Source organism: Pteropus alecto, unplaced genomic scaffold, assembly GCF_000325575.1.
Source record: "Pteropus alecto unplaced genomic scaffold, ASM32557v1 scaffold607, whole genome shotgun sequence".
Taxonomy (NCBI): Eukaryota; Metazoa; Chordata; class Mammalia; order Chiroptera; family Pteropodidae; genus Pteropus; species Pteropus alecto.
The window spans coordinates 83,558-95,839 of NW_006440644.1; the positions used below are offsets into that span (position 1 = coordinate 83,558).

Sequence of the window (12,282 nt, forward strand, 5' to 3'; positions counted from 1 at the left end):
CAGCCTGTGCCTCTCCAGGGCCACCTGGTAAGATTCAGCAAGCAAGCCACAGATGCTGTGCTTATAGTTTCCTCAAGAAACCACGCCAGAAACCAAGGCCAGCTGCCACCATTGTGAGTCTTGGCGCTAACTCAGCAAGGAGCCCTGGATACTTCGAGGACACACCTGGATGTGGCTTGTGTGGGGCCGCAAGTTGGGGGAGGTAGAGTTTCAGGGAAACTCTGGGTAGAGCAACCTCTGTTATTCAATTTGATGTGGTCTCCGCTATGGTGGTGCTGAGTCCTGTGCCCTGGGAGCAGGTAAGGCTCGAAAGAGGAACAGTGGATACCACTATCATTTCTGCCTGGTAGAGAGCCTCACCTCCAGCCCTCAGTCCTACAACTCAGTGTCTCCCTGTAAGTCCCTGGTACCCCCTGCACAGCTGACACAGTGCTGGTGCTCAGAGCTAGCAAGTCTGTTACCGTGGAAGTCCGCTTGGAGACACGGCCCCTTTAAGAAGTATCTGCTGCTGCCACTGCCACAGCCTCTGTCCCACTGAGCCGCTCAGGACTGGGCAGCCTTCTACCATTGCAGGTTGTAATGCTTCTGCTCATCTAGATACCAGGTGACTTTCCTTGCTGTTTGCTCCGTGTTTCTGTCACAACTTTGATGTGGTCGCAAGAGGGATGAACAAACTATCTTCTACGCCATTTTTTCCTGTCTCTCTATTCTTAGTTTTTTGAGGAACCTCCATACTGTTTTCCATAGTGGCTGTACCAATTTATATTCCCACCAACAATGCATGGGAGTTTATTTTTCCCCACGTCTCCAACACTTGTTATTACTTGTCTTGTTCTAACAGGTATGAGGTGGGACCTCATTGTGGTTTTGATTTGCGTTTCCCTAATGGCTAGTGAAGTTGAGCATCTTTACATATGCCTGTTGTTCATGCGTATGTCTCTTCGGGAGAAGTGTCTGTTCAGGTCCTCTGCCCATTTTTTAATTGGATTGTTTATTTTTTTAAATTGTTTAGTTGTATGAGTTCTTTGTATATTTGGATTAGACCCTTTGGAGGCATTGTTTGCAAATATCTTCTCTCATTCAGTTGGTTGCCTCTTTGCTTTGTTGATGGTTTCTTTTGCCGTGCATAAGCTTTTTAGTTTCCATAATTTTAAATTAAACTGTAAATAGTTAAATATGTAAATAGTTATCATGAATAAGGAGCACAAAAATAGTTCTGTGTTTTTAGATATCTTTCTCCACTAAGTACTGTAGTAATCATTTGTGAACTGGTGCTAGTCCACAGTGGTAGTAAAGTTGCAATCTGTTGGGTGAGCATTTTAGAACTATCAGTGAAGGAACAGCTGGCATCATCCTGACCCAGTGGTCCTGGCTCCGTCACTTATGCTGCTCTTAGTCTTTGCTGTCCTGGGACCTTTTTAAAGAACGCGAAAATAAAGTCTTTTCCCATCCTCCACATGATGTCGTGGGCCATGTCTCTCTTATTCACCATTACTTTTCTTTATTAGAATATTGACTGAAGGAATAGTAGTCCCTCAGTGTACTTTGTTGAATGAAAGAGTAGGTTGGAAAATGGGCAGACAGACAAATAGATGGAGGGTAGACAAGCAAGCTGTGCCTGGAGGACAGTGAGAGAAGAATGACATTTATGTTGGGACATAATAATGCATAAGATTAGGGAGATTGCTGGAGATAGAATGTTTATGATACCAGGCTGGAGACCATTTTGTAGTATAAGAAGAAAGACTGGGTGGTTTAGAGCAAAGGAATGACTTGATGAAACTGGAATTTAAGAAGAGTGATTTGAGAGGGAAATGATTAATAAGAGCATTGCCTGTGGGCACTAATCAGAGAAGATATATATCTGAAAATGACCTTGTGTTTCTGTTCGGACTAAAAATATATTATTTTGTGACATATAAAAAAATTAAAATGAGAGTTTTCTTATATTTTTTCTTCCATTTATGCCTTTCCACACCCAAATAAGGTAAGAGCTTACTGTGGTGGATGTGTTACTGGCAATCAGATATCTGTGTTGTGGGAGTCAGGAGTTCGGTTCTTGGATCCTCCACAGAAGATTTACATAGAATTCTGATGCTAAGAAAAGGTGGACTGAGCTGATGAAAAATAGCAAACAGAAGTGATTTTTTTTCAGTAAAATAGAGTAAAGTACATTCAGAAGAAAGTCCAAGCGGGTACCTCAATAGAGGATTGAGGGCCCCAAGAAGTTGACGGTTGGGTGTTATATAGGCCATAGAGTTTCATTGTTCTCCTTCTGTCCCTCTTACCTCAAAAGGTGGAATTTTCTGCTCCTCCAGTGGGCCCTCCCACTCCGAGCTAGGGCCTGCGCAGTGTGTGTCCATCCATGGGAAGTCATACACCTAACACTGTGGGAATTTTGCCCATTTAACTCATTTTGCCCATACCAGTTGAGCTTTCCTGGAGTAAAGTTATATAAGGTCATTTGCAGTTAACTGACTAGGGTAAGCATTGGTGTGGGAGGTGGGGTGAGGGGATGAGGAAGGCGCCAGGCATTACTAGGCTCTTTTTGCCTGCCCGTCTAGCCTCTGACCGTGGGGGACACAGAGAGGCTTTACAAGCCTGCCAGATCCCTGGTTGTATGTTTTCTTCTGCTGAGCTGGTCTCAGGGCCTCGTTAACCCTTCATTGTCCCTCTCCCTCCTGCTCATATCTGCCTACCTACCTATGGACATCTGGACAATGGAAGGGAGAGATGAAGTCAAGGGGATTTCTTTAAGAGATCATTCTCTAGTTGTAAAGTGATAGAAGTGGGAGTAGGACACATTTAAACTATTAAAGTGATACATACATTTATGAGGGTTTTATGAGTTATAATGTACATTTTTTAACTGTGTCTTAAAATGTGATTAATGGGGTAGGGGTCATTGGGGTTGTAAAATTATTCAGTAAACATGAAATATATTGATATTTCATTCATGCATTTTTATAAAACTTGTATTATGGTCATATCACATCATCAGTTGAATGTTAACATTAGATTGATTTTAGGCATATTAATTATAAAACTACAATTTTTTTTTTTCAGATAACTTTTTTGTGGATGATTATGCTAGATTTACTGCCTTGGATTCCCAAGGCAAGACTGCTGCTATAGCCAATAGTATGAACTATCTGACAAAGAAAGGTAATACATTCTAGGCTTGTCTTGGATTCAACGTTTTTTTTTAGTATTTGCAAAAAATTCATTCGTTAGTGTCTGTTGAGAGAGGGACTTCATAATTTATTTTATTAATTATTTCTTATAATGATTTGAGCATAGAAAATACCTGTTTAAAATTCTTTATACATTTTTGAAAATTAAATGTTATCTTTATAAATTTTTATTTTAGATATTAAAGTCAAAAGGGAAAATTTTTCATTGTTCAAAATGGGAGAACATTTATGATGTAAAAATGAGTTAATAGATTGAAAATTGATTTGATTTGCCTCTTCAATGACAACATTGCATTAATTTTTTAAAAGATAAACTTGGTTCTAGAAATACGTAAGTTTTAAAACTGATTTTTATGTAGACTTATTTAGACTAATGTTGTGTGAAATTGATATCCTTTTAATGGCAGACAGATGCTTTTCTCCTCTGGTCACACTTATTATCCTTTTAGAGCACTTACTGTCAGTTAAGGTAGCTATTTTCATACCACTATAATATCCCAGAGAGAATTTCTGGTTTCCTAGGTATATGTAAGTAAAGGCAGTTGCTCCATTTGATTCCTCAAAGAAATTACTAAACTGTAAAGGGGCTAAGAAGCAGAAAGAAGCATAGATCATATTAGGAATTATTTAAAATTTGACTGATAGTAGGCAATTATTTTAGAAATGATATTTTCTTTTCTTCTACTCTTTTCCTTTACCTTTCTCCAGGAATGTCCTCCAAGGAAATCTATGGTAACTTTAAACTTCAGAATGTTCTGTTCTTTTTCTCAATTATCTTATTTCAATCACTGTTATAATTCAGAATTTACTGATCCTTTATTGGGATGTTTCTGGAACCTGTGGGTAACAGTAGATAATTTATCCATACAGATAAATTTTGTATAAATGTTTGCAAAGAATTAGATTTCAAAAAGTTACAAATTAATGATTAAAGACTATAATGTTACCCATATGTTCAAAGGCTCTTTTTCATTTTATATGCTAACAGATGCCCAAACTATAATAGAATTAATAAGTGCATGCTCCTAGTGTATAATTAAGCCATATGGATGGCTACCCTGCTTTCATTCTAGTATTGAAGTTTCACTACTTTTGCTTTGTATTTTTATTAAACTTGTCATTTTCTTATTTTTTTTTTTGCATGTTTTTCAAAAATATTTGGCTTAATAACAGTAGCGAAACACAGAATGTGCTTTCTTCTCTCCAACTTAATATGTTGTTTTGTTTTTCTACAGATGATTCTTTTATTAGGCCAGTAACTTTTTGGATTGTTGGGGATTTTGATAGCCCTTCTGGAAGGCAATTATTGTATGATGCTATTAAACATCAGGTAAGTGTCTACAACTTTTTTCTGTATCTTTGTTTGAGCCTGCCATTGCCCTCATGAGCATCTGTGTGCTGATATTCTTGTTCTGGTGGGGAGACCAGAGTTCTGCTTTCTTAATACTTGAGGGAAAAGAATGTTTCTTCAGAGGTCTGCCAGCTAGTATGTAAAGAGAAGATTGCAATATTCTAGCTTTATATAAGGGAATAGATTCTTTTAGGGGAAAAATAGGAAACCTTTATCATAGACAAGTTTTTATTGTATTATATTTTCTTGGTTCATGTTCTTGCTGCAGAGATGCTACAAAGATCATGTTGTATATTGTATGGGAGAGACAGGGTCCTTAAATCAGAGAGGTTTGGATGTGGGGGAACTATACACAGGCATGTTATTGTGTATATGATAGAAGTAGATTTAGGCACACAGAGGGATGCAAACACCGACGGTCTGAAAGATACGCAGCACTTGAACCGTAGAATGAGTGAACGACAGTGATAAATGGTTGAGAAGAAATTGACTCTTCTAGAGAGTGTCATTGTCAGAGAATGAGATGGTACATTTCCTTTTTCTAAGCAGTTTGAGATTGGACTCACCCATATTGCACACCCCTCGTATGTCCTCTTGGTACCCTGTGTCCCAGGCTTTCTGAAATACAGAAATATCTGGGTGATTTCAACTTCATTGATGTGCTGAGTGCCCTGTTGTCTAAGGGAATAGACTAGATGCTACAGTTAATTCAAAGTTAAATCAGGAATAGTTCTGGTGGAGGATGATAGGTACTTGTATAAGTCACTCTCAAATTGGTAAATGCTCAAGAGGTGGTAGAGTGGGAGAATACGGAGAGAGAGTTGAATATTTTAAATAAATATTTAATTGAAGTAAAATATAGGTTCAAAAGAAGTACACAAATCATAGGATATACAGTGTCACAAAGTGAACACACCCATGTGACTGACCACCACCCAAGTAAAGAGAAGTATCAGATTCCTGAAAGCCCATCCCTTTTGTGCCCCCATCACTACCCCTGCCCTTTTCCTCCTCTCATATCAAAGAATAGGTCTGCCTGTTTAGTATTTTATTGAAAAGGAATATGTTTGGTTTCTTTACTCAACATTTATCCATGATATTACAATTCAGTGGTGGGTAGTTTTTTTCATTGTGTAGTGCTGTATCATATGACTGTACCACAAAGTTCTATTTGTTTAGTATATTTGATGGACAGTTGGATTGTTTCTAGTTTGGGACTATTCTGAAGAATGGTGCTATAAATATTCTTGTACATGTCTTTAGATATACATAAATATGAATTTCTCTTGCTTATGTTCTTAATATGAGCCCTTTTTTAGTTTTATGGGTCCCAGATATCTTCTCCCACATGGATTCTTATCTTTTTACTCAGGGAGAGATTAATTTTTACTGGAAATCTGGAAAGGCCATGTGAATGAAAAAGGGTTTGAGCAGAGCACCGAGGACAGTTTGGACTTAAGGAAGCAAAGATGGGTGTACTTGGGGTTCACGTGCCAATGTGAGACATGATGTTTATTAGGAGAATACAGAATGTGTGTAGGGGAGAAATACAGGACTCTGGTAGTCTATAATGTATGCTGAATTTACAGGGATGGTAAGAAAGGAAGTTAGAAAGGCAGGCTGGGGGGCAATTCAGATAGGGGTTTGAATGTTTGGTTATAGCATTTTAATTTCATTTTGTATGCAGGGGAGAACTACTGAAGACTTTTTAAGAGAGGTATTATTTGCTATTTATGGAATATGACAGATATTAATACCACTTTTTAAGTTCAAAACATCTACCATATAACCCTTATTTTCCATTTCGTGAATAGAAATCCAGTAACAATGTTAGAATAAGCATGATCAATAATCCTAGTGAAGATATAAGTTACAAGAACACTCAGATTTCCAGAGCAATCTGGGCAGCTCTCCAAACACAGACCTCCAACTCTGCTAAGAACTTCATCACAAAAATGGCCAAGGAAGAAACTTCAGAGGCCCTGGCTGCAGGAGCTGACATTAGGGAGTTTTCTGTTGGGGTGAGTCTGTTAATTACCACTGTAGTTCACTCCTATGGGCTGATGTGTCCTGCATGATCAGGATTTGTAATTTTAGTTTTGAGTCTCAGAATTTCTCTTTCTTTTCTTTTTCCTTCCTTCCTTCTTTCCTTTCTTCCTTCCTTCCTTCCTCTCTCCCTCCCTCCCTCCCTCCCTCCCTCTTTCTCTCTCTCTCTTTCTTTCTTTCTTTTTTTAAAATTTTTTTAAAAAAATTCTTTAATGTCACCACATATTTAACCCGTTTTATCCCATCTACCTCTCCCTTCCCCCACTGCCCTCTGGTAATCACTAGTCTGTTGTCCATGTCCATGAGTCTCTGTTTGTCCTGTTTGTTAGTTTTAGGTTTATATCCCACATACATGTGATATCATGTGGTTTTCAACTTTTTCTTTCTGGCTTATTTCATTTAGCATGCTTATCTCGAGGTCTATCTGTGTTATTGCAAATGACAGGATTTCTTTTTTTGATTGGAAGAATTTTTCCAATAATAATTCTGTCATATTCCCTTTATTAAGCTTTTAAAATTGATAAGTTTCAAGATGTGCATGATACAAGTTTATGTTTTAAGCACAAAGCCATTTGTTTTGTATAGTTTTTAAAAGGTAGCCAATTTTTCATTTGTTTATAGAGCAAAAAACTGAAATTTAAGCCGCTTGATGAGTTAGTCTTATGTGTTCTTGACACGTTTCCAATATAAGCCCATGTTTATTCATTTATGTTACATACTTTTAACTGTGTTTCGTAGTTTTAAAATTTCTTTAAAAATGATGAGTTTACTTGATGTTTCAGTTAGAAAAAAGGCTTTCACTTGAAATTAGCAAGATTTGAAAATGCAGAATAAAGGTATCATGAACACTAATTCGCCAATTGAACAGTCACATGAAAGAACAAGAAAAGGAACTAAGCATTACTGATAAGAAGGAGGGTAGGAAAATGGGAGGGAGAATGGAGACATCATAATGTTAATTATTAGAATTAGTTATTACTTTCCACTGAAAGAGCACTTTATGCTTTATTCATCTTGATTATTCATTTTTATGATTTAATAACAATTACTTTTCCTTAATAACAATTACTTTCCTAGGGCATGGATTTCAGTCTTTTTAAAGAGGTCTTTGAGTCTTCCAAAATGGATTTCATTTTGTCTCATGCCATGTACTGCAGGGATGTCCTGAAGCTGAAGAAGGGACGGAGGGCAGTGATCAGCAATGGAAGGGTGAGGATTTTGTCCTGGGACAAGCTTGGCTTCAAGTTAGATCAGTGAACTGTCTTGGCACCATTCTCCTCTGAAGCTAGTAAACTCTTCAAACAGAGCCACTCTTTTTTCAAAGGTGATTAGGGCTTATGCAGTGCTGATGATCATTTCTGCTCCCTTATTTTAAAAGAAGTTTGCTCATTTTGACATAAATGTCCTTGTGTGAAACCTTCCTGCTGTTCAGTTTTGTTCAGCCATTGTACAAGGTGGTGAGTATGTGGTGGCTCTCAGAACATAAATCAGTGAGGTCTTTGAAACATAAAGTATTCATTCCCTGTGGGGGCCATGTCTATAGTTTGGGCAGTCTATATGAATTTATTTGGTTTAGGCTTAGACCGTTTCATAAAATCTGCAGCCACTAAAATGAGACTATGGTGAATGTACCAGATTTTAAACTCTTAACATGTAGGGTAAAATCTCTGATATCTACTTTGGCTTTGTTATTTATATTCAGTGAGAATATAAATCTCTACTTTGGCTTTGTTATTTATATTCAGTGAGAATTAATGAAAATTATATTATTTTACTTCAGAGTTTGCTTGCTGTAAAACTATTGACAAGTATATAAGCCTACACTTTATGCAGTTGAGGAATTGATAAGTAAGTAAATAACTATCTGAGCTGATGGGGGTTTTATTTCTACTTTTTTCATTGATTTTATTCAGATGTAAACATCTTGGGCCTTTAATGCGATTTAATTCATGAGATAGCCTGAGGATGACAAAGGACTTTTTTACGGTCTATGGATTCCCACATTGACCTCCCTGCTCTTCTTCACAGATCATTGGGCCACTGGAGGATAGTGAACTCTTTAATCAAGATGATTTCCACCTCCTAGAAAATATCATCTTAAAAACTTCAGGACAGAAAATCAAATCTCATATTCAGCAGCTTCGAGTAGAAGAAGATGTGTAAGTTTTGCACAGAAGTCAATTTGTTCAAGTCGTAGGGCTATATTAATTGAGCTTTCTTCGTGCTGCCCATTCCAAGATGTTTTATTTCCAGCTTTAAATATAGTAGTGCTCTTCAGTGCAGGTGTTTATTTATGCTTCTTTTGAAACAAATTATTTTGTAGCCAGCTATTTAAAGAACTGAATTAATTCTCTCCATTTTTATTTTTTGAAACTTGATTGTGGAAAATTTCAAACATATGCAAAAGTAGAGGGGTTAGTTTATTGATTACCTTGAAATACTAATGTGAAGAAATACTTCCCTTATTATGTTTTTAATTACCTTTCAGTTTTATTTTGTTCAGGAAGGGGCAGGTTAAGCACTTCTTTTCCTGTATTTACTAGTATTAAACCATCATACCTTTTCCACAGAAGCTGAACTATTTTACTTCTCACCAGTAATGCATAAGGGTTCCAGTTTTTCCACATCCTCATCAACACTTGTTATTTTTTTTTTTTTTTTGGTTTTGTTTTGTTTTTAAATAATAACCATTCTCATGGGTATGAAGTATCTTTGTAGTTTGGTTAATGACGTTGAACATCTTTTCATGTGTTTATTGGCCATTTGTACATCTTTGAAAAAATATCCCCAAGTCCTTTGCTTAGTTTTAATTGTTTATTTTCTTGTTGTTAAGTTGCCGGAATTCTTTATTTGTTCTGGATAGCAATCTCTCACACGTATGACATGCAGATATTTTCTCCCACTCTTTGGGTTGCCTTTTCACTCTCTTGATAGTGTCCTTTGATGCATAGTGGAGGATATAAAATTTAATTTAAAAGTTTTTCTGTTTTTTTTTTCCTTCATTTTTTTCATATATTATCATGCTGCAGATTCAAGATGCATGTCTTAGTGAAGTACTGATTTCAGTAGCTGCCAAAGTAGTCCCTTTGTTAAGTCTTGTGTGATATGGGAAGGAATCTTTTTTTCTTACAGACTAGAGGTTCTTACAGTGGCTCTTGATCGATGCCCATTGTTCCGGCGTATGAACCACTTTCATAGGCCAGGAGGTACCCCATGGCTTGAAGCCACCATGTCATAGCCATAGGCTTGATGTGCTATTCTTTTGGATCACTCCTTTCTCTGTGGAGGTTTTGGGGTGAGGGATACCCCCTTGGACTCTTTATGGGCTAGTATATAATTGTCAGACTATGCCTGGAAGACTTGGCTTTTATCAGTCAGAGATGGCTCTGGACCTGTCCTGGGTGAATTTAGAGAGATAAAGTATTCATAGGGCTGCCAAAAGATTGATTCTAAAACTATTAAGGTTCTCAGTTACCTTGCATGCCCAGGGTTACTGCCATAGCTGTTCCACCTTGGAGTGCACCCCGCTCCCCCATCATAGCCACAGCTTTCTTTCACAACTCCGACTTGCAGCCATGAGGCTCTCCTTACCTTTCTACAGCTCAGTTGTGGGCTTTTTGATCATGGTGCTTCATGAGCCTTTATGAAGTTTCTCGTCAGCCTGCTTAGCCCAATTCACAGAACCAAGTGTCACTTGACATGTTTTGTGACATTGTTGACATATCACAGGAAACAAATGGCCTGTATTCAGAGTTAGTATTGAGAAATACCAGAAGAGGTAATTTGATATAGTTGTTTGGTTCAGTGAGAAGATGTGTAGCTTGATTCCAGTTCAGATATCTTCACAAGTGCTCTTTTGGAATTTAGTTCTTGTTTCAGCAGATTAGAGCTTTTTTTTTTTTTTCAATCTCATGATTTAGTTCAAGATCTTCCTTGGTTAGAAATCAACTTTAGAAGGGGTCGAGAGAGTGGAAACACTTCTCTCAGTTGTTCACCACAGTGTTTATTATAATAGTGATATAGGAAACAACCTCGGTGTTCAATAGCTAGCTGACATAATAGATTATGGTGCATCCATAAATATGATATTATACAGTCACTGAAAATATCGATGTACCCTTGTGTTTCTTAACTAACAAAAAGATGGTTATAATATATTGTTAAATGAAGAAACCGGTTACCAGATAGAATAATTCCACCTTTGTATATATATTTATTTAAAAATATAGAAGGATTACGAACCAAAATGTTTCAGTGCTTATTTCTTGATAATAGTATTGTTTATATCTCAGTTTTCTCTTTATATTCTTTCCTGAAATTTTTTCTAGTGAATTATTACTCTAATAATGATAAAAAGTAATAAAGTCATTAAGAAGAGGGTGAGAGAGAGTGTAAATAACTTAACTGACAGTCTCTTATGGGCCAGGCCTTGAGCTAGGTGCTTTATGTGTTTAGCCAGTGCAATATTTACAAGAGCCATCCAAAGTAGGCATTGTCTCCATTTCACATGTGGAAAAATTAGTACCTTCCCCAAAGTTATAAAACTAATTACTCACAAAGTCAGTACTTTTTCTCATGTCTGTTGGTACAAAATTTATACTTTCTTCAAACTATCTCGTTGGTGTTCAGTACTTTGGTTGATTATATTATGTTTGGCAAGAACTGGAAAAACCTTCAGTTTAAGGGGTGCTGAACTGTTGCCAACCACTCTTTCAGGGCAAGTGACTTGGTAATGAAGGTGGATGCCCTCCTGTCAGCTCAACCAAAAGGAGATGCAAGAATCGAATATCAGTTTTTTGAAGACAGATACAGGTATAGAAATAATGTTGAATTTGTACATATTCAAAAATAGTAAACTTTTTTTTTTAATGTAGAGGTTGAATGTATTATTTTCAAACTGTTTCTTATTTTCTTGCATGGCTATTGCTTCACTATATAAAAATAGCACCAGCAAATGCAGTATATTTACAAAATTAAGATAGTATTGTTCATCATCTGACAGTGCAATTAACAAAAACTTTCCTCCACTGACAGTTATCTTCAATGGGAAGATGATTTTGACCCAAATTTGGAGACAGATATAAGCAAGTTACAATATTATATAAGGCTTAAGGTAGCAATGTTATCCTTGAATTATATAATTTTATAACCAGGTTTTACCATTGATAATTTCAGGAATTCTGAATATTATAACTGTAGCTTAGCCTAAAAAATCACAGGGTGTTGAGGAAAAGATGCATATTGTGTTTATCTGCAATCATTAGAGCGTTAAGGGACGTTTTCTTCCAGTAGCATTGTTTTAGATATTTTTTCCATTGATAGTACTAAAAGTTGCTATTTTAAATCTTCTGTCCACCACTAATTTAAGACAACTGTCCTAGATTAAGTTGTTTCATACTACTTTATTTGGGGGAGGTTCCATTTTCACTCTTCAATAGATTTTATGTATTTCTCATATGCTCCATCATTCATTAGTTCATGTAGTTCTGAGGGATTACTTAGGTCATCTTGATCACCCAGCCATCTTCATAACAAGAGTTGTTGACGAGTTCTGGATTTTTGCAAGAGCTTCATTAATTTCAGTTACTTCTCCTGATGGAAGAGCATAGAGTTCATTCGCAGCTTTCACACTTTCCAAAGCACCAAACTCATCTTGTTTGTTCAATTTTTACCCATCTTCAGGCAGACTAT

General features: G+C 36.7%; 1 protein-coding gene across 3 annotated transcripts in view; it reads left to right on the forward strand.

Moving 5' to 3' along the window:
* Positions 1-12,282, forward strand: part of UGGT1 (UDP-glucose glycoprotein glucosyltransferase 1) — a 117,809-nt gene that overhangs the window by 64,049 nt on the left and 41,478 nt on the right. For all 3 annotated transcript variants that reach the window (XM_025050896.1, XM_006917733.3, XM_025050897.1), the window contains exons 20-26: positions 3,067-3,165; positions 3,903-3,926; positions 4,430-4,524; positions 6,360-6,566; positions 7,669-7,800; positions 8,620-8,750; positions 11,308-11,403. In XM_025050896.1, coding sequence (XP_024906664.1) covers positions 3,067-3,165; positions 3,903-3,926; positions 4,430-4,524; positions 6,360-6,566; positions 7,669-7,800; positions 8,620-8,750; positions 11,308-11,403 — 784 coding nt within the window. The remainder of the gene's footprint in view (positions 1-3,066; positions 3,166-3,902; positions 3,927-4,429; positions 4,525-6,359; positions 6,567-7,668; positions 7,801-8,619; positions 8,751-11,307; positions 11,404-12,282) is intronic.